General features: G+C 41.6%; 1 protein-coding gene across 1 annotated transcript in view; it reads right to left on the reverse strand.

Moving 5' to 3' along the window:
* Positions 1–22542, reverse strand: part of ptprua (protein tyrosine phosphatase receptor type Ua) — a 178614-nt gene that overhangs the window by 38685 nt on the left and 117387 nt on the right. Inside the window, exons 8-13 of the mRNA XM_028429850.1 lie at positions 19722–20042; positions 16781–16890; positions 14094–14295; positions 10834–10936; positions 7012–7291; positions 4982–5018 (exon numbers count right to left, since the gene is read on the reverse strand). Coding sequence (XP_028285651.1) covers positions 4982–5018; positions 7012–7291; positions 10834–10936; positions 14094–14295; positions 16781–16890; positions 19722–20042 — 1053 coding nt within the window. The remainder of the gene's footprint in view (positions 1–4981; positions 5019–7011; positions 7292–10833; positions 10937–14093; positions 14296–16780; positions 16891–19721; positions 20043–22542) is intronic.

Consider the following 22542-nt stretch of genomic DNA (forward strand, 5'->3'; position numbering starts at 1 on the left):
TTGGAACATGAGTCATGTCCCTCCACTTCACCAAGTCTGTTGCTCTCAGTGTCTCTCTCTCTCTTTTTTTTTAACACAGATACTGTTCTCGTTCGCTCATTAATTCCACCTGGCCCTACTTTATTTGGGTATTGGCTTCTTTTCTTGTGTTATGAGTGTAATTTATTAGGCAAAGAGCATCCTGTTTATTTTAGAGACATGGAAGGGAAACAAATATTCATATACTGGCTGAGGTTCATGTTGTGCCAACACAAAAGACATAATCCTGTCTGAGTTAGTGATGGCTTAAACATCTTTTATAATTTAGCACAACTTAGCCTGTTTTTGTTATTTAACATTGGCTGCCGTCGGTCCCATTCGCACTGCTTTCAACCTATACTTTGAGGGGGGAAATCAGCCAGTTTGGATGCTATCTGCAGTGATATAGCACCGTTACTATGATGCCAAGTTTTACTTGTGTATTTTGGCTTGACTGACTTTAGGATTGCTTTTCAGCATGCTGTAGGAATGTTGGATGCCATGTTTAGGATGCTATCTATAGCCACTATAAGCTATAGTGCCATTAATGATATTGCAATGGTGTTTATGTCGAAGCAAAGGAAAAAGATGCATCTCAGGTTTCTGTTGGGTTATTTTAGCTATGACTTACAGAGAATTAGCATTAACACTACCTTTCAGTAGGGGATTGTCAGGCAGTTTTGGATGCAGTCATTGTGGTTATTTCAAAGCCAACCAACAGGATTTTTATTGCTTTAGCATTGCTTGTTGAGCTACCCATTCGGATGACATGATCAGAAATCTGGCCCATTTACATGGTTTCAGATTTGATCAGAATCGGACATTACCTCCTGATCAGTACTCGGATATATATGCATTAGCGCTATGACTCTCGCGTTTTTGATTGTCCTTTGGCTTTTGGTGCGAAAGGGTCCTGGGTTCAAGACTCGGATGAGCCATTTCCTTTGTTAAATTTCCCAGTTTGGGGAGGGATGGAGTATTTATAGTCTGTGGCAATGCGCTTCGGCCAGTTTGAAGTATTGTGCCTGTGGAAATGGTAGTTGGTGCAGTGGAGCTCCTCTCCGGACACACATGCACACAGAGTTTTGCTTATGCAAAAAGAAATACAAGCAGTAATTGGTTTGAAGCTGCTACCCATGGAACATTAGCCAACTTTGGATCTGTAGTGACAATTGCACTTTTATATGTTTATATGTCAAGGCTGCTAAAGGATGAATGTTTTCAAGACACCATTTCAGTTCCACATTCACTCAGTCGATATCACGGTGCATATCAAAACAACTTCATATCAAATTAACGGAAGCCTTCACAGAGATGAAAGTTGCACCCTCTAAGTCTTAGAATACTTTGAAGGTTTCACTTACAGTACCCTGACAGGAAATAATAAAAAAAATCCAACTGCAACCAATTAGTGAGTACATTTCTGTTGAGGAGACAGAAAGTGAAAAGCAGCTGGTAATGCTCTGAACATAGTGTGTTGCAGACAGCATTAAAATCCATCAACAACTAAATGTGCAGTGTACAAACCACTGCAATCAATGAATAAAAACTCAGAGCAGTGCAGTGATAAGCATTGATGGCATGATGCTGTTAAAACTGAGAGCTGTGAAATTGTGCAGAATCCATCAAGAAGTGCTGACTTCGAAGAAGAAATGTGCCTCTTTTTGGTCACATGTTAAGTGTTATCTAATATAAGCTGGTTTGCAAATAAAGGCCTGGTTCTCTCTCTCAGGCGAATAAACTATAAATAAACTATTTGAGAATTTATGGTATGATGTGATTCCATTCAGCTGTCAAAGAGATTTTAGGCAGGAATTTCAAAAAAACAGCTAAAGCTAAATCTGAATTTGATGCTTTTCTACTAGCAGAGCTAATGTGAATCAAAAAAGAGCAGAACCAGGAACCTTCTAAGACGGGATTTGACTTGTAATTGAACGTGTCGTCATTGTTCTTCGGTGTCAGCTAATGCTGGCCATGTTTCATCAGAGGACAAAACAACAAAGGGAAGCGAATGGGTGTCATAAAGAGGGAAACAAATAAAAAACTCGCCCACCAGCATGGAGGCTTGGCCGCAAGCACTCGCTCTAAACACAACTGCCAGCAATCTGTGTGTGGGAAGCTGGTGAGTGGAAATGAGAAGAGAGGAAGGACCTCTGCACCACCATCGCAATGTCCCCTGGACCCTGAATGCCACAGTCATGTATGCAGTATATATGGCTCCTATATATTATGCCTGCCCCACCTTCTCCACCTGGGTGACATGCCGGCAGACAATAGTAAGGCAGGATTCTTTGACGCCATCACACTTCACATACTATGAAAGGGGAAGAGGAATCCAATTTAAACTGCCACCTTTCTCTAGAGCACTACAAACTTCTGGCATAATTCAGCAGGGAGAAAGGATGGAAAAACTCCATTTCAGCCTCCACCCCCTTTCTTCTATTGTTTGAACTGAGAGCCTTCTATCAGTGTCTGTCTCTCAAGCAAACACTCCTGGCCGCTTCCTTCCACAATGCAGCAGTGTTTCCCTTTGCTGCAATTGCTGATTTCAAAGCCATCTGAACCCGAGAGGGCTTTGCCAAATGTCAGTGTCGGAAATTCAAGAGGAACAGAGTGGGAACAGAGATGCATGTTTGCTTTCACCTTTTCCACCGGTATCTCTGTTCAGAGGAGGGGGAAGATGATGCACTGGAGCTTCCGCACAAAACAACGCTTAAGTCCGTGTCAAATCCCCGAAGCGTCCTGCCTGATCTGGAGAGCTATCAAAGACGCTGACATGCACCCTGTAGTCCTACAGTGTTTATGATTATCCAGAGATTTGCATTGACAACTGCTGCTGGCTTTCTCTGCCTCGCTGCAGAGCTGCTGCCGCTGAGGCCTGCTTAGAATTCAGCCTTTTTTTTATATAACCTGCTGCTCTGATTACAACAGGTAATAACAACATTTCACTCAGCGCCTTAATTACTAAGACATGCGGATATGCTGCATGGCTCAAGTTTAACAAAGCGGACCTGTGTTACACAACAGCCCGACAGTATTATTACCTGAACTCTGCGGTTCTCACGCTTCTACTGGCATGCCCCTCTTAAGAGGGGGTTTTGAGCCCCTGTCTGCCCTTCATCAGCACAACAAAATGGTACAGAAACAGGACAAATGTTGCTGTCTAATGACAGCATTTCAGGCAGGAAGCTTGTCATGTGACACACACCTGTCACTCAATTATTTTATTTTTTTTTATAACCCCACTGTAATCGCATTTATTTAAACTTTTAGGACATTTAAACATGCCTATGTATGGGGATTGACTCACTTTTGGAACCCCTAAAGGTCATGGAGGGAACTGCAGTTTTTTAAAGCATTTTTTACAAGGTTACTACTTAGCATATAGCTGTATGTATTAGAATTTATTGACATTCTTTCTCACTCTTTATTAATGACCTTTTAAAAATAGTTTTATTTTAAATTTTTTGAATAGTTTATTCATTTTTTTTCTTCTAATAACTAAACATAGTTGCAGAGTTCACACTTGCTGTGTAGGAGCGAACATACAGGTCAAAAGTACAAAGAAGACGTTGAAGTGATAGATGGTGCTTCACCCAAGAGGCTGTACTTTGTAACCTGTAGTCAATTTCACATCACTTTTCTTTTCTAACTATTAAAACTGGGGGTGCATACATTTTTGATAGCTACCATATTTTCCAGGCTATAAGTCGCACTTTTTTTCATCCTTTGGCTGGGTATGTGACTTATACTCAGGTGTGACTTCAATATTAAAATATATAATTTCACATGTTTGTTATTTTCACACTGACAGCCGCTAGAGGGCGCTCTCTAGTTGTTCAGTAGTGACACCAAGATGGAGAGTTTGATAAACTTGTTTTGTTATGTTCTTGCTATACTTATCTGAATAACTGTTAATATGTTACATAAAGGACACCTGTTGAGTTGGTTGCTTCATGTAGCTGAATAGCCATCAATGCGTAACATTAGCATACCATACACCTATTGTTCTCTATTCATTCTTGGTCTCGGTTTTGGTAAAATAAATTTCCCCTAAAAATGCGACTTATACCGGTATATGTTTTTTTTATGGATTGCGACTGGTGTGACCTATAGTCAGGAAAATGTGGTCTAAAGCAGTGGTCCCCAACCACCGGGCCGGGTACCGGTACCGGTCCGTGGGTCATTTGGTACCGGGCCGCACAGAAAGACTGAGCAAAACATATATTATTCATTATCTGAGTCTGAAAGCTGTTTCATTTATAAATCGATCAGATTCATCCGCCTGTGCCTTTAAGCACCTGCCCAGACGCTTGTCTCGGTCACAGGATACGGCCCCAAAATGAAGCCCACAAGCAGCAAAAATGAATAAAAAACAAACGTCTTTGGAGAGCTTCTTCGGAAAGGGGAAAAGGCCTAACGAGGAGACAGAAGAAGAGGAGCCTACCCCTTCAAAGAAAAAGAAACCCGCATTTAAAAGACTATATCAGGAGTCCTATTTAAAATACGGATTTATTGCAACAGGTGATTCTCACACACCAAGTCCGCTCTGAGTGATGTGGCGACAGACTCGCAAATGAGGCAACGAAGCCTTCAAAACTGCGAGACCGAGCACCCTGCATTAAAAGACAAGCCATGGAAGAAAACGTGAACAAGAACGACTGAAGCAATTAATGACGGCCAAAACAAAATTACGGAGTGGACTGGACATAAGAAACACACTTCGGGTGTCATGTCTCCCATTATCCCCAGATGGGACCGCCTCATTGCTGGGAAAGCTCAAAGGCTCCCACTAATTAAGCATAAGAGTAAGTTGTCTTTGTATGCACTTTTTTTTCTGTGCCGGTCCGTGAAAGTATTGTTTTACATGATACCGGTCCGTGGTGCAAAAAAGGTTGGGGACCGCTGGTCTAAAGCACTGAATCACACTTAATGTAATAAGAACTTGAAAATGCAGTTTTACCTTTGCGAGCAATCCGAATGCAGTTTATTCTTGTCTCCTGTGGGTAAAAGAAAAGCGTTGGTTAATTGATTTGCAGCTTAATTATGAGTCAGCTTGTCTAAAACTTTTGACACAGACGGTCCTTTTCTGACACGGACCTTTGCTATGTGGAGGAAATAATTGAAATTGTGATATGAGGGACCTTTCATCCTCTTCACCATGTGAGGCCCCTCTCACCTGGGTTCTATTGATTGGCTCTGTCTCACTTCCAAAAAAACAGCCACCTCTACCCTGGCCATGTTACCAAATTAAGACTTAAGGAAGTTAAATCGGGCTTTATGGGCAATTATGCTAATCTGTGCTCTGAGATTGGAGTGGAAAACCTTTCACCTACATCGGTTGCCAAATTACCTTTTTTAATTGGAAATCTGTTTCAAGTGGATTCTCATCTCCTCTCATCTCTTACAGTGACAGACAAGTCATATTTACTCCCACCCTTGGGTTATTAAAGCAGCAGCAGGTAGTGTGTCATGTGTCATCCTGTCCTCTGTCAAGGTGAGCTTTTGGCCTTTTTGGAACAGGAATAACGATGTTTATCAAAGTAGATATATTTCTGAACTGAGTCTTCAGTCCCGAAAGAGGAATACACTGTTTTCAAGTATCTCCATCCTTGAGAAAGCTTTTAAATTTGGTTAAAAATAACTGTATATAAAAATATATGGCTGCCTCTGCCCATTGTACATACATAAGGGCCAAAATATCTCACTTACAGGCACTGCCATGTTGGAAAAAGACACCATCTTGGAACCAGAATTTGCACAGTTGTGGTTGAGAATCGTCTCTCTGTTCTGCCCACAGACCTGCCCACTAGGGATGTCCAGATCCGATCACATGATCAGAAATCGGGCCCAATTACATGGTTTCAGAATCATATGTTACTTCCCGATCAATACTATGATATATATGCATTAGGGCTATCAGTGACTTTGTATGATCTCAAGGGCAAAAAAAAAACCTGATCGGGACATCCGTCCACAGACCTGCACACATCTGCGCTGACGTCCAAAAACATGCTAAAAGATATATGAGGTAATGTGATGCATGGCATACATGCATGCTAAGTGTAATAAATGAAGCAGTTAGGCGTTAAGTGGGAAAAATATACATGTAGAAGTATGTTTTTTTGCCATGTTTTCACAAGAACTGGCAACACCAATCATGCATCATTCAAGCCCCACTGAAAGCAATTACTCTTTCAATTCAATGGGAGCTTGTGGTCCACAGTACGCCTCGTACATCTAATCTATCCAAGGTAATTGTCAAAATAATTAGTTTTTTCTTTTTTAAATTTCTCCCTGAGTAGCCCATCTCTGCTTAACACAACTACAGATTAGAATGTAGACTGGAGATGAAAATGTTTGCAGGACCGAAAAAAAAATAAACATAAATTAGAATACTCAGTGGCTGATTTCTGTCTGCCGACGCCATTCAGTCGAAAGTAGGAATGCTCACTGCTGATTTCAGATCAGACAAGCTGTGAGCTGTTTCTGACCCAGACCAGACTAGATGCCGGCTGTGACTCCTGTGTGTGTCAGAACTCTAAGGGAAACTGTCTGGCATGGATATGAAGCTGTGGATATAAGCTCCATATGGGTCTGGTGAAACTGTGCTGCGTTTTACTGTTGCTTTGCACTGCGGGTCAGTGTCAGTCACTTTTTTCAATTTCTGGAAGTTTCTGATTTTTGCCCTAAGCAAAAACAAAAAAAGATCATTTTAAGTTTTGAAAGAGCTTGAATATGAGGAAATCTGACAACTGGGTGATTATAAAAGTGTAATTTGAAGTTAATATTAGCAAGAAAAACTGTTTCTGAAAAAGCTTGCTCAATAAGCCATTGTAAAAAACATACATCATCCTATTTGGTAGTAAATAAAGCCTTCCTCTTTTTTAGCGCCTCAAGCATACTGCCTCCTGACACCAATCTAAACTGACTGTCAAGGTTGGAGAAGCAGTGAGAAAAACACACACTGACAGGCGTCTTATTGGTTCTTACCCCTCTGAAGTTGCTGGTGGCCTGGAAGTAGATGAGGTAGTTCTTGGTGGGGTCTAAAGGGCTGTTCCAGTAGCCGTTGTAGGTGTGGTTGTCGCCAACAGTAAAAGGCGTGGCCTCCGGCAGGCTGCTCGGGGCCAGCTCGGCTGTGTAGTAGTGAGGGGCCCCTTTGACCTGAGCTTCGTTGTGAGAGTTGGGAGTAGGGAAACAGTCAGCGCTGCCCAGCTCCCTCCTTCTCACCTGACGAGACCCGTCTTCTTCCACCACCACCACCTGGTAGGCACTAAGAGAGGACAATACAGGGCTTATAGTTCTCCAAAAAATAAAAATATAAAAATAATATATATATATATATATATATATATATATATATATATATATATATATATATATATATATATATATATATATATATATATATTATATTATTTAGGCCCATTACTTCTACTCCTACTGAATTATATATGAGAGAAGGACAATGCTGGAGAATAAACTGCCAACAGTTTGGATGATTGTGTCTTTGTTTTCTCTTCTAAAATGTGTCTAACCTGGAGGTCTGTTTAAAAGTTTATTTATTTATTTATGTATTTACTTATTTTACAGCCATTATATTTTAGGAGTGTAAGCATGTTGAAAACGCTATGGGAACTTTGAGGGTACAATATAATAATGGTGTGAATTAAAAAAAAAGTGGTACTACATTATTTTTTTTTACCTATCATACTGATTTTTTTTTAATTGTCTGTTTTCATTAAAAAAGGTGACAGATTATTTGTCATTAGTGACATTTTGTTTCAAAATGGATAAAGTAGTAATGCTAATTTGCCCATATTGACAGAAAAACACAGAATTGTTGACATTTTTGCAGATGTATTAAAAAGTGAAATAATGACATGGTCCTAAGTATTCAGAGCCTTTGCTGTGACTCATATATTGAATTCAGGTGCGTCCATTTCTTCTGATCATCCTTCAGATGGTTCTACACCTTCATTTGGCTCCAGCTGTGTTGATGATACTGATTGGACTTGATTAGGAAAGACACACACCTGTCTGTATAAGACCTTACAGCTCACAGTGCATGTTAGAGCACATGAGGATCATGAGGTCAAAGGAACTGACTGAAGAGCTCAGACAGAATTGTGGCACAGATCTGGGCAATGTTACAAAAAAAAGATTCTGCTGCACTTAAGAGCATGGTGGGCTCTATAATCCTTAAATGGAAGACGGGGACGACCAGTACCCCTCCTAGAGCTAGCCGTCCAGCCGAACTGAGCTATCGGGGGAGAGGTAAACCCAAAGATCACTGTGGCTGAGCTCCAGAGATGCAGTCGGGAGATGGGAGAAAGTCCAATCAGTATCATCAAAAAACCACTGGACTCGAATGAAGGTGTAGAACCATCTCAAGGATGATCAGAAGAAATGGACACACCTGAGTTCAATATTAGAGTGTCACAGCAAAGGCTCGAATACTTAGGACCATGTCATATTTCACTTTTTCTTTTTTAATACATCTGCAAACATGTCAACAATTCTGTGTTTTCCAGTCAATATGGGGTGCTGTGTGTACATTAAAGAGGAAAAAATGATTTTAGCAAATGGCTGCCACCCACAAACATGTGAAAGCAGGGGGAATTTGAACAAAGAATGAAAAATTTAAGGGGGTTGGAATACTTTCCGTACCCACTGTACCTCATTATTCTGGGTAGAATTCTTGCCTTAGACTTTTTTTTTAATCTCACATAGAAGCAAGCAACTTTCTTTCAACTGACATTAACATAGTGGTTGCCTGCTTGCATGTGGACTATAGTCTTAGCTGGACAAGTAGGACCACCCTACAATCACTATGTGACTTGCAGGGTTTAAGAGTCATATTATCATTATAAGGATGTGTTAAACTGGAAGACATGATACAGTTTGTTATTCACATATGTGTAAAAGTCTCTGGCTTATAATAAAATCAACATGAATCCACCAAGCTAACAACCAGAAGGAAAAGCACCGTGTGGGAAAAAGTGTCTTTTACGCAGTCAGCCTTATTTCATCCAGCAGCACATACCTGGTACACTACACCCACTCTTAATCAAGGAACATCACGTCTCTCAGCTCTTTCTCCAAATCTAAATGGTAGCTAGTGGATAATCAAACGTGCTGTTATAAATTGTAGTAGTGGTCATACTTTATTTAGTTTGTGTTAATGCTCACATGTCTGTCTGCGTTAATGTAATTAACATGAAATTGATAGGCTGACATTTTCTATTCTGGGCCAGCAGATCTGACTCTTAGGCAAGTAAAACATTTTAATGACTTACTAAAATATAAAACAATGAATGTCAAGCCCTACAAAGTTTCAGCTGCTGTCTCTTAACAAAACACTAAAAGCTTGTGCACTTCATTTCTTTTAAGTAAATTGGATTATCGTAACACTATCTTCCCCCAGCTTTCCTGCAAAAGAATCTATTGACGAATTACAATGGATTAAAAACTCTGCTCCTTACCGAGACAACAAAGAGAGAACACATTAGTCCAAACTTCCTGACGGTATCACTTACAATTGATTTTGAAGTAGTTTTACTTGTTTATAAATACCTTAATGAATTGTGAGTACATAGCTAACTCTTTGTGATTTTATGATTCTGCAATGATCTCTTAGATCCTCTGCTGCCTTACTTTGAAACAGGAATGTTTACACAAAGATGAAAACGGGCAGTTCAGCCTTGGTTTAATTATGCACAAGGATCGGGGATCTCTTTAGCTAATGATATCACAGATGCACAGTTCAAAGTGAACGCTTTTAAACCCCTATTTGTTTTGGAAAGCTTTTAAAAAATTTCAGTTTCCCTCCCCCTTCAATTCCACCTTTTATTCACATGTCTGCTGCTTAAATACCACCATACTTGCAAATTTTGTTTTTATTTTCTTGTATTTTTAAAGGCTGTAAAATCTATTATTATTATTATTTTTTTTTTTTTAAAGATTTCTAGCTTATGTAGCTTAGCATGTGACTGGTTTCAAATGGCAAGTTTGTCTGTGATCTGTGACTTCTGCCTTCATGCACGTACCTCTCTGGTGCGTGCAGAGCAGGAAGAGAGTGACAACCAGCCAACTCTCCATGCAGGGTCGTCTGGATTGGCTGATGTTTTTAATGTTTTATAGCATCCACAGATGATTAATATTCTTCGTTTTAATGTGAAACTGCCGAACTAATTGGTTGCTATCAGATTGTAAAGAGAAGTTACACTAATTTAACCAAAAGTGCATCAGAATGAAATCTCCTACCCTACCTTTAAGAAAATCTTGGGTAATTTTTGGATGTAGCATGATGAATTGGCATGCTCATTTCATGTTTACTCCTGAACATTTGTTGGCTTCGATACTCACACCTTGAAGAGGTGTGAATAGATGTTTAGTCTTCCTCACCAGACAATACGTTTGAGTTTTTAAATTTGATTCAGAGATGTTCTCTTTCTCTCAAAGCTTCCCTCTCTTTTTTCTCAGACCATTGAGTTTTGACTTAAATTGGAGTGCGGCGCTTGTTACAGTGACACGCCTGTCAACCAGTCATCGTGTGATTGGCTGACAAGCAGTGTCATTCCGAAGCTGTCTGACAGGGGTAAGGTATTGAGACAGAAGGATGGGATAATGGCCCACTTTATGTTTTTTTTTTGCTTATTGTGCTTCAAATCCTGTCTGTTAATTATTCTAAACACCACAACCGCATATCTTTTTTCTGATATGCTGCTATATATACATCACAGTGCGGAGGAGCACCGAACGCTCTTCACTCCTACGACACTGGCGTAGGAGTGAAGTGAGTATTCGTTGTACCTGACAGGAGCCCCTCTTCCCAGGGCAGGGCGCAGCAGCACGGTGATGGTGCTCTCCGACTCACTCAGCGGAGAGGGGATGTCTTCATAGTCAAACACCGGAGCTAAGGACAGAAACGAAGGAAAGAAAAACAAACAACAAAGTTGAAATATTTTTGTTTAGACTAGCTGCACTTGTGCCTTTTTCCCCCTCTCACCCCTACATGAAAAGACACAGTGCACAATCTTAATTCATTACCCGCACTCGTCTCCTGTATGTGTGAGTGTGCGGAGGCCTCCCACACGGTGCTATTGACTGATGATGACTAGAAACAGCGGCCAACTACAGAGAAAACAAGAGGCTCTTATAATATAATTAGGACAGATCTCAAAGCTGCACAACCTCAGAAAAAGCTCTGGGGACAATGAGGTTGAGTGTTCCCATCTCTGTTTACTACAGGGAGTGAATTAACTGGAGTATGTAGTGAGGCAAATGGCTATCCTGGTATGACAGATAAGCTGAAACAAAACAAAAAAAGGGGAGGGCGGGGGGGCTTGGTAATGGAAGTGGAAAATGTTTCTGCTTCTGAGGCGAGGCGTTATCGCTCGCCGTAAAAACCCGCTCTCGTGTAACCTGTCATATGCATGCAGACGCGCAAACACACAAACAGCTGAGGTCTGCGCTATGCACTGAGGGAGTGTTTGGTGGTTAAATCCCTGTGAATTATGAAAAGATAAATAGTGCAGCATTACACTTTCCCGCCTGCTACTAAACTGGAGCAGGAGCCGGCTGCCCGCTGAGTTCCTCTGACAGGAGAGAGCACACACAATACTGTAGGTCGAATTGTATACCTTGACAGCTGTGAGCCCACATAGGCCACCTAAAACAGATGGAGCAGGTACACAGAAGAAGGGAGGGCACAGCAGAGGCTTGACACATCACAAATTCTATACAGTTTTCATCAGAATTTGGAAGTCAAATCTTAACACTACTCATCTGTGTGGGGCAAGTTACTTTTAAAATGTAATACATTAGATAGTGCTAGTTACTGTCATTAAAAGTCATTATTATATTTCAATATTACTGTCTTTGACTTGCAATGTTACACTACTTTTGTGCAAAAACCTGGCTGCACTGAGTGGGTACAGCCCACACTTTATCATTAGTTATTAACTTTCTATTCCAACCCTGCAGCTTCCTCGTTTATCTTAGTGTTAGCATGGCACCGGTCCAGCTGTTTCTTCAGGTTATTCATGCTCTTGCACTTGACTATAATGTCGTTGCTATTTTAGTTGCTTGTATTTCGCATTACAGCAAAAACTAAATACATTCCTGTAATTACTATTTATAATGTGTTACTCCCAACACTACAACTCTACTTATGTTCTTAATCTGGGGACCAAACCCTCGGGTGGGTTGGAAAAACATAGTTTATCCATTTATTTTTTTTATTCTACAAATTGCTGCAAAAAAAGAGTGTTTATCATCAAATACTGCTCTGTGAACTACTTTGGTCAGAAATCCATCCATCATCTGAACCTGCTTCGTCCTGCAGTGCAGGGTCATGGGGGGCTGGAGTCTATCCCAGCTATCTACATGTGAGAGGCAGGGTGCACCCTGGACAGGTCACCAGTCCATCACAGGGCAACACGCAGACAGACAACCATTCACACTCACACCTATGGGCAATTTAGAGTGACCAATTGACCTAACAAGCAGGTCTTTAGAATGTGGGAGGAAGCTGGAATACCCAGAGAGAACCCACACAGGCACAAGCAGAAATTGCAAAACACAATTAAATAAAACAATAGTGATCAATTTATTCAAAAAGCAATACAAACATTCAAATAAAAAGTCTGCACTCTTCAGCGCAAACAGGCAGCCGTAAACCATGTTGCAGCAGCCAGTGGTCACATGGCAACAATTTAGCAACTTTACAAGGTACGTTCTGGCCATTATAATCTGTGTGAACTACATGAACTACACACAGAACATTAAATAGGTGGTCTAACTCTGCATTGCTGTTGGTCTGTGTTTCTGTTTCCTGTTTTATATTGAAATTCTTTTTACTTCTTCTCCTTGTGTTTTCCCTTCCACGTGATTGGCTGCTCCGCCCTGATCATCTCCTATCATCTATTTTCTATAACAAAATCAAAATGAATCCACCAAGCTAACAACCAGAAGGAACAGCACCATTTGGAAAAAAGTGTCTTTTACTCAGTCAGCCTTATTTCATCCAGCAGCACATACCTGGTACACTACACCCACTCTTAATTAAGGAACATCACGTCTCCCGGCTCTTTCTCCAAACCTAAATGGTAGCTACTGGATAATCAAACATGCTGTTATAAATTGTAGTAGCGGCCATGCTTTATTTAGTTTGTGTTAATGCTCACATGTCTGTCTGCGTTAATGTAATTAACATGAAATTGATAGGCTGACATTTTCTATTCTGGGCCAGGAAATTTGGCTCTCAGGCAAGTAATCTTAAATTTAAAATTAAAAAGCTGTACAAATTTGCAGCTTCACACAAACAGGTTATTTCATAGGAAGTGTTGGAGCGGCGGCTGCACAGGCCACAGCACGTTTCAATCTCGGCACTCAGCATGGAGAGCTGCAGCTTCAAAACAAGCAAAAAGCAAGAAGAGGCCTTCCTTTTTTCATGGTTCCTTTATAGACTGTAACATAAATTCAAAATCATCCACAAACACACACTCTCTCTCTCTCTCTCTACCCCCTACGTGTTTTTTTCTTTAATAGGAACTCATCACAATAGTGAATGAAGTTTCATCAAAGTAAACACAATTAGTGTAAACAACCTGCAGACACTCAATTGAGAGGAAAGCATTTGCCCTCCCTTCCTTCTCCCCCTCTTCTCCCTCCCTCTCCAGCAGACACATTTTCCAGAGCCATCTCAAGATCCATACGGGCAAACCTATCTGTGCATAAACGCTGCTTCTCTAATTTCTGAAGAGCTGTGTCTCCTCTGAATGGTAAAAAACATGACTACGGAGAAGGGGAACAAAGCTGTTTTTTACCTAAAGTGCTCGAGCTGAACATTTGTCATTTGCTATAATTTAATCTGTTTCTGTCAAATGAAGTCAGTGTGTATCTGAAAGCTGTTCAGAAAATGGAGACAATTTCAAAGTATACGTGCAATTTAATCGAAACTCTTCAAAAGGAGGGAATTACAAGTCATTATTTAGACTTCTTTGCTATCGTTCTAAACTCTTTGTGTAATTTAGCGGATAAAAAAAAATTAAAAAACCAACATGACTCACCGGAGATGTTGGTGGTGATCTCCGTGAGCGCCGTCTGGCCGAAGCCCTTGGCGGTTCGGGCGCGCACAGACACGAGGTAGGTGGTTCCAGGGTGCAGGCCAGAGAACATGTGGTATGTCTCGTTCCTCAGCTTGGACACTGTGCGGCGGGGACCTGGCACGTTGATCCCCGGGTCTGATGACTCGATGCTCTGGTAGCTGATCTGCACAAATGAGAAAGTAGATGAGATGAGCTGCAGTTCCTCAAGTGGCCACTAGAGGCTGGGCCCATAGACAACTATGTTAAAACTTTACAGCAGAAATGAACATGTTTAGATACCATCTACACCATTGACAGTTAAAACTATGGACAAAGCTTCCGTGATGTCATCTGTTTGTTTCTGAAGAGCTCCGGGACACTCCGACCGCCGCCATGTTGGCAGCGTCACAGTCCGCCAAAACTCCAAATACGAGTAAAGAGGGGGAGCATGAGCAGAGTTGAGGAGGTCGGGCGAAACTCGCGCTGTGATACTGTCACTCAAAGCGGCAACGCCCATATTTATGCGTAATTTTAAAGGTAGGGTAGGAGATTTCATTCTGATGCACTTTTTGTTAAATTAGAGTAACTTCTCTTTACAATCCTATAGCAACCAATTAGTTCGGCAGTTTCGCTTTAAAACGAAGAATATTAATCATCTGTGGAAGCTATAAAATGCTAAAAACATCAGCCAATCCTACGAGGCGCACCTGCGCGGAGTATTGGCTGGTTGTCACTCTCTTCCTGCTCTGCACGCACCAGAGAGGTACATGCATGATGGCCGAAGTCACAGACTGGTTGGGAGGCGTGGCTTCAGGGTGAGCTCCGAGAGAAAGGGGCGTGTGTTTACTTTCAAAATCTGGCTGACTCTCACTGAGTTTTCAAAATCTCCTACCCTACCTTTAAGTCCGAATATAATTAAAACAAGAAAAAAAAAAAAAATTCCTCCCCATACAATTGACACTAGAAGAGAACTTATCATCTGAGCCCAGAATGGTTTTTTTGTACCAGGCTGTAAACATGTTCATTCATTCATCTGCTGTGAAGTTGGACATTTTAATATGGGAGTCTATGGGTAATGACTTGCTTCTGGAACCAGCCCCCAGTGGTTGCAGCGTGAACTACAAGTTCTGACACTTCCGCATGAGCTTCAAGTCTGAGCCCCGGAGGCTGCTGCTTGATCTATACTGAACAAGTATCTGTGTGCTTTTTTCCCCTCCCCTCACACTGCCTAGAAGACTGAATTCAAATCCTCTCACGGGAAGCGGCTCTCAATTAATCTTACGGCTAACAGCAAAAAGATGTCGTCTCGCTGTGCCCATCTAATATATCTTGTGCTGCAGTTAGCTGCTGATAATCAGACTCTGTGTCACGTCCTCATCCTGCTGCACTGCTGGCCTGATTTTACATACTTTTCTGAATTAGTTGATAAAGTAAAGTAAAAGAAGAGGAAAATAATTTATTATTATTATATTTTTTGTTGCTGCTTGATGGATGTATGTGAGTGTGTGAATCCAAATTCATAACAATGGAGAAATTAACTATTCTTCACTCTGGCAGCTCAGGCTGTTTAAATGTTAACAATTGACTTCAGAGTGGCTTTCTTGGCACTGTAAAATGTTGCTGTATTTTACCTCTTACCTTAGTCTTACCACATCAGACTCATTTTAGAGTACATCTCACAAAATGGCATAAGGGACTGACTCCAAAAGTGACTTCATTCCATATGAAAAGTGACTTCTAATCCTAACTCTTCTCCCAACAAGGTCCGCAGCTATCTGCCCACCTCAGCTCCACTCATGTTCTGCCTCCATGCCTGTATTTGTATTAAGTGGGAATTCAGCTGGACAGACCTTGTCCCTGATTATAATTGTGTCCCATCTGAGGGGCTGAATTCTCCAAAGGACGTTGTCTACTGATGACGCAACCAGAGCAGGAGAAGGCAGCGTGTGATGTTAGTGGTGTGAAAAATGCTTAAAGTCAAAGCTAGCACAGCTAAGTGCAATGCACCAACTGGACCATGATGCTGATAGCCAAGGTATAGCCACACGTCTGCTGTACGTCCACACAAACTAGTAGTTGTGAGGGGGCACAACATCAGCATCATGAGATTTTCTGGCTCCTTCCAAGTTTCCCAATCAAACAGCTGCTGATTTCTCTTCATGTCTTAAAGCCATGGTGGGTTCTCACCTCTATTTACAGGGGGAAAAGAAAAGCTCCACAGCCAATGCCACAAATGCCTACAGTTGACACGGGGCCATCCATAATTAATTAGAAGCATTTAAAGTTGCCCCCTTGAGGAGGCATCTCTTAGGCAAATAAGTAATTAGAATGGTTGTCCCCCATGTAATTACAGCCTGAAGTTGGCACCTCAGCTTCATTACCATATCAACATGTACAGTAAATCCGGTGAACTGTGGAAAGTGCCACTCGAGCGCCTCTGCCTCATGTGTACTGGCAGCATTTGGGCAAAAAGTGGCAAAAAATAACCCCCTAGGGGAAACACAACAGCAAAGGAGAGTTTTTCCTCCATCTGTCATGAAGGCAGGTGGATAAAATTGACATTGGCAAGAGGATCGCAACGTCCTACACCTGGAGAGGATTAGTGTGAGCTGTGGGGGCTGGTGTGTTTTTGTGTTATTATTTAAATATGGAATAACATGTTATCCTACCTCATATTGTGTGATGAGACCATTTGGCTCCACTGGCTCCTCCCACTTGAGGAAGATCATGTCATCGAGCGGGGTGAAGGTGAGGGACTCCGGAGCGATGCCTCCAGGAACTGCAACAGCAGAGGAAAAAAAAACCCTCACTGAAACAAACACTCTGACTCGGGTCTGGAGTTAATGGACTCCTGCGTGGGCATGCCGGGGGGGGGGTAAAAACACCTTTGACAGAGTGAAAAGGCGCTGGGCCAAAAAGGGATGGAGAAGGAGGACAGAGAGGGAGCAGAGAAAACGAGCAGGAGGCGGGTGATGAAAGGAAACTGGACCGGCTTGCTCCTGGGCCCTCAGGATGAATTGAGATTCTGGCTTCTACTGTCTGATAACGGAGCACCGTGTCTTGGAGGATGACAGACAATTTTTCTTCTTTAGCACCTTACTGACAGAGCAACTGCAAAGTAATCCAACCTGTGAACTGCCTAAGTACTTCTCTGCATTTTTTTGGCTTAATGAGATGCATCCTCTTAAAGGAGCCCACACCACCAGTTATTTCACGTGATAAGCAGAGCAGTTCAGAATAAACAAAACAGTCCAAAACCTCAACCAGGTTTTTTTCAAACAACTCAGGAGAGGTTATCTGTGAAGTGCACATTACAAATCATTTATCTATGGCACCTCTGCTGGGATCAGGAGACAAAACATGTCGCTGGTCTAAGTTCGCTGCTACAAATCTGCTAAAAAGACAATTAGGAACGGGCTGTGGCCATGATAACTTCCTCATATCCCTGGGATAAAGTGTTTACATGCCTTGTGAGTGGCCATTTATTCTCTCCCCTGAACATTATCAGCCCGAATTTCCATCCCTTATACTTTAATATGAATGTATGTATATTTGATTAAAAACCACAAACATTTCGTCTTCGTAGCTCCTGTCGGATCTGTGCTGGAACACTTGTTTTGCTTGGCCAATTTAGTTAGCTCTTCAAAGTGTGGGGGTAATAACACTGCAGACATTCTGGGTAATAGCTGTAAGCCAAGTGAGGTCTGATGTGGAAGAAAATCACTGGGTGAGAACTGACAAGAAAACCATTAGAAGTTGTTTATCTTCTCCTGTTTTCAATATCTTGTTGATTTATTATTATTATATGAATTATTATAATGTATCTGTAACACTGTAACCATGTTCTAAGGACTTCCCATGATGGTGATGAAGGGAACAAGGCTTGTGTCATCATAAAAATACCCCAGTCAACAGTCACGGCTGACCATATAATCCAAAAATCCTGTATTTCTCTGAGGGACCTTCCCAAAGGGATTAATGAAGTATATTCTATTCTATTCTATTCCAAAATATGGACATATAATATATGACATAATTTTTTAAATATTTTTTTTATAATAATAATAATTTTCAGTATTCTCAAACAAACAGTGTTGTTTCCATCTTCCGCTTTTGCTATATTCACTAAGGATTGTGTAGGGCAGTGTTTATGCCGCACAGGGATTCCTACATCTTTCTACATTCAATAAATCAAATCCCTGTTTATTTCTTGGTTCATCTGGGACGTGGACTGTGTGGGTAGTGTTTTATCTCCACAAGTGTTTAAGTGGGCTGGTGGAGTCAAAGGTTTCAGTTCCACTGCAGGACTCACTTTCATTTATGTCTTCCACTCACTAAACACAGTGGTCCCTTCTCTTGTCCACATTGCAACAACTATTGTAGGTAACTGACATTCCAACCTACAAAATAGGTGCAAATTTCACACTTTTTTGTTACTTAACTGCTGCTCTTTTCATGTGTTTTATTAGGATTTAGCCAACAAGCAATGTTAAACTTCTCTGGGATGTCTGTGTCCCTCAGAGAGATGTAGGCAAGTCACAATTGAAGAAAAATCCTGCTGCATCCATGAATCCTGACAGCCAAATCTGCTTCCTGTGAGCGATGTAAGGCAAAAAAAAACAAAAAAAAAACAGCATTTGATGCTTGAGGCCAAACAGGAAGCAGGCAGGAGCAACTGTCACCAGCTGCGGCTCAATTACTGTATTTGTGAAGGTGATGGCGGCACTGCTTGTGACAGGGGGATTGGTAAAGGGGAGGGAGTGGTGGTAAGGTGGGACTGTCAGGCTGTCAGGCTGACATTCAGTGGCTCAAAAAGGAAAAACTTTCTATTGGTGCTGACATTCTAAATATTAAGAAAAAAAAAAAGCTTATTTTTTTATTCCTCATAACTTCCCATCTAGTCACATTTAATACTAAAATAACACTAAAACACACACACACTGTGTGTTTTGTGTTTCCTGTTTCTGTGTGTAGGTGTAGCTAATTAAGCTGAGTGGTGCACAGTTAAAGCTATTTTTTTTGAAGGTGCGTGACAAAATAATAATTGCTTTTAATAAGCACTGGCCTGTCTAAAACTCTCTGCACCCAGGGAAAGTATAGTATCCCTGAGTGGCATTCAATTACTCTGAAAAGTCTTGCTTATTCTACATAACAATATGTGTTTGACCTTCCGTACCTCCACTCTCTGGGAATTTGCATTAGAATGTGCTTAATCTGCTGATGTACACATGAAAATATTAATACAAAGATAAGCAAAATCATTTTAGCATTTTGCCAGCGGCCGTGTCCCGAGCTGATTAATGTTCTACTGGTCCCCATTGAAAAGGCTGATCGTCCATTTAGTTACGCTGATCCAGCTTTTGTGAGTCAATATTTGTGTGTATGTTGTTGTTTTCTTTTTCTTTGCTGGTAACTGGATGAGTCAAGTCGAGGATTTGTGTAAGAAGTGCACAATAATTATCCGAGCGTGAAGAAGCAACTACAAATTCATGAAGTTCTGAAGCCGAGCATCCACAATGAGAAGCTTCAGTGCGCATGTACAGTATATAAAAAACCGGAATCCTGGAATGATGCTGATGCTGATGATGTAAAATGAAACCGCCCACTCACTGTCTTCCTCGGTCTGAAAGGTGACCTCCCTGCCCTCCTTCTTGCCCTCTGGGTTGGCAAGAGCTAAGCGCACGTGTACAGCTCGGAAGGGCGGCAGGTCTCTCAGGGTGAAGTGAGACGTGTTGCGCTCCACGGACAGGCACTCTCTGACGGTGGCGTTGTTCCCTCCGCTGCCCCCCGTTGGCATGGAGTAGCGGTAGCACAGGGACAAGGTGTAGGTGTGACAGCGGGTGAGATTGTAGCCCAGAGGCTCCCACTGGAGGGCCAGCTGTCGAGGCTGGATCTCAGTGGCTGTCAGACCCCGCAAGGCACGCATGGGCTCTGGAAGACAGGAAGGCAGTTGTTCAGTTCTTAAAACGCAGCTTTACAGCCTAAAATCAGTGTCACAGCTGCAATAACCCCGCAAACAAATTGCACTAAAGACTGCAAGATATATATATTAATAAAAAACTATATTTCTTGCAGTCTTTAGTGCAATTTGTTTGCTGGTTTTGTACAGTTGCTGTGCTGTGAGTAGACTTAAATTTATTTTCTTTAACTTTTATAAAAATCAAAGATAAGAAAAACATGTGCCAAAACAGCAAATGAACAGACCTTGATTGAAATAACCTTGTTACACATCCTTGTTTCAGCATCATTCATTGATTTTTTTTTTGTGCCACTTAGCCTGCAGAATACACTGTAACACTCAGTATTAACATCCATATCTAAATATAACTCCACCTCCACCTGCTTGTCTCGCTCTCTCTTTGATTCGTCTCATACTTCACCTCCTTTTTGTTCACTGTGAAAATCTCCTAATGTGTTTATACTTAGATATAAAAATAGTTTTTTTTTTTACTTTTTTTCCTGATGCTGTTGGCTAAAGTAAATATTTGATCACTGTTGGTTTGCTTCTCTCCTTTTTTGATTGTTTCTTCCATTAGCTTGCTGACCTCATACAGATCAGCTATTTTTTTGAGATTGAGATTGAGATGTCTTGTGGTGATGTTTGGAACAACAGAACATGAGATTGACAGGTAGACTGCTGCGGCGTTTGCATTTATGCAGCGTTTGGGATTTTCCGCACGCCAACTCTCTGAATTGATATGAAAAGGTGAAAACTGAGCTTCATCCTGAGAGGGAATGTAAGACTATCCATATATTGGGAAGAAAAAAAATATATATATAAACATTGAGGACTTCTTCAGCCAGAGAAAGCAATAGGAATCCCTATAAGGCTTTAACTGTACTGGCTGGTAGGAAAACTACAATTAGTTAATTTCTAGTTAGAGGGGATGAAGTTGTGTTCTCTGATTTATGCTGACAAGGCAAGTGTATTTTCTACTTAAAAGCCCTCAACGGAGCAGCTTATAAAGAGAATACTGATCGAGAAACAGCAACAGTTGCAGCAGACTTTATGAGTCACAAGTGTGAGAATACAGAAGGGGGAAACAACAGGAAAAAACTGCACACTACAGTCTCATCACTCCTCACATGGATGAGGATCACTCTGACCCTCTGTCTCACAGCTTGGCCTGAAAACCCCAAGAGAAGTGATAAACAAAGATCCGGGCGTCGTCTTCAGCATGGCAGCTGCAAACTGCTCTGGGAGGGGTGAGACGGAGACAGCAATAACTACCTCCCTGCTGCCTCACTAAAGCACAGATCAGAAGCTGCTGCTACATGAATGAATGAAGCAATGTCACAGAGGAGACATCAGCTCCGAGGGGACAGAGGCGAGACGGGGGAGGGACAATGTCCTTAGAGACCTTGCTGATTTGAAAGATGTTTGTTCTTCCCAAAAGGCTCAAATGAACTGATTTGTGTTTTGATACAAGCTAAAGCCCTTTCCACAAAATAGTATCAATCAGCCATTTTGGAGAATTCTACCAAACCATTTCATGTTAAAATAATAAAAATGACTTCATGTCAGATTTTTTTTCCCATGTAAGGCTGTGTAATCCTGCTAAATCCAGGTCTGCCACCAGGAGCCCTCTGACTGAATGTTCACTTTCTGCTCCAGACACCATTACTCATCATTACAGCAGCACAGCAGCAGCAGCAGCAGACTCCGTCCTGTCCTCTCCACCCGCCTGTCCTCAGCCAATCCTGCCCCCAAACCCACATTCCACTTGATTAGTCTAATCAAAAGGATTAGCCAGAGGCAGAAGGGGCTGAAGGAGGGGTAGGGGAGACTGGACAGGAGATGAGCGCTGGAAGTGGGGTGGGGGGGGGGTGAATTGGGGGATGAGTCCCTGCGGATCTGCACATTTCATCTCATCCTCCTCATCTTTAACAGCTGCCTCAGTGAGCTGCCACTGAGGCCTGTCCCTTCCTGCCAGGAGCTATGTTAAAATTATGATGGACTATCAGTGCACACCCTCATACTTACCGCTGAACCCTCAGGAGGTTTGGACTGCTGACACTGCTGGCCCTTCTGAACGAGTTTCTGCAGGTATCGATGTGTGTTTTGTAAGATTTACATTATGCTCCCGCTCTATAACCTGGTGACAGTTTACTCTGACATGCATTCCTATGCAAATGCAAAATACATTACACATATGTGCATGTATTAACCGACTATAGATAAACCTTTTTCAAAAACTGGAACAATGTCACATATTGACATATCTAGGCCGCATACATATGTGTGAAAACAAGATATGCATGTCGCATATAGATACAGGCTTAAGTGGCAGACTACAGAGGTGCACTGTGCCATGCTGTCTATGTAACCACACGTTTTTCTGTATGTATGGCATGTCTGGAAGTTATTCTCTGCAAAGTATTCATAATTATCCAATGTGAACAAAGCATCAACCGGTCAGCATGCAGTCAC

This window comes from Parambassis ranga, chromosome 2 (assembly GCF_900634625.1).
Source record: "Parambassis ranga chromosome 2, fParRan2.1, whole genome shotgun sequence".
Lineage (NCBI taxonomy): Eukaryota > Metazoa > Chordata > Actinopteri > Ambassidae > Parambassis > Parambassis ranga.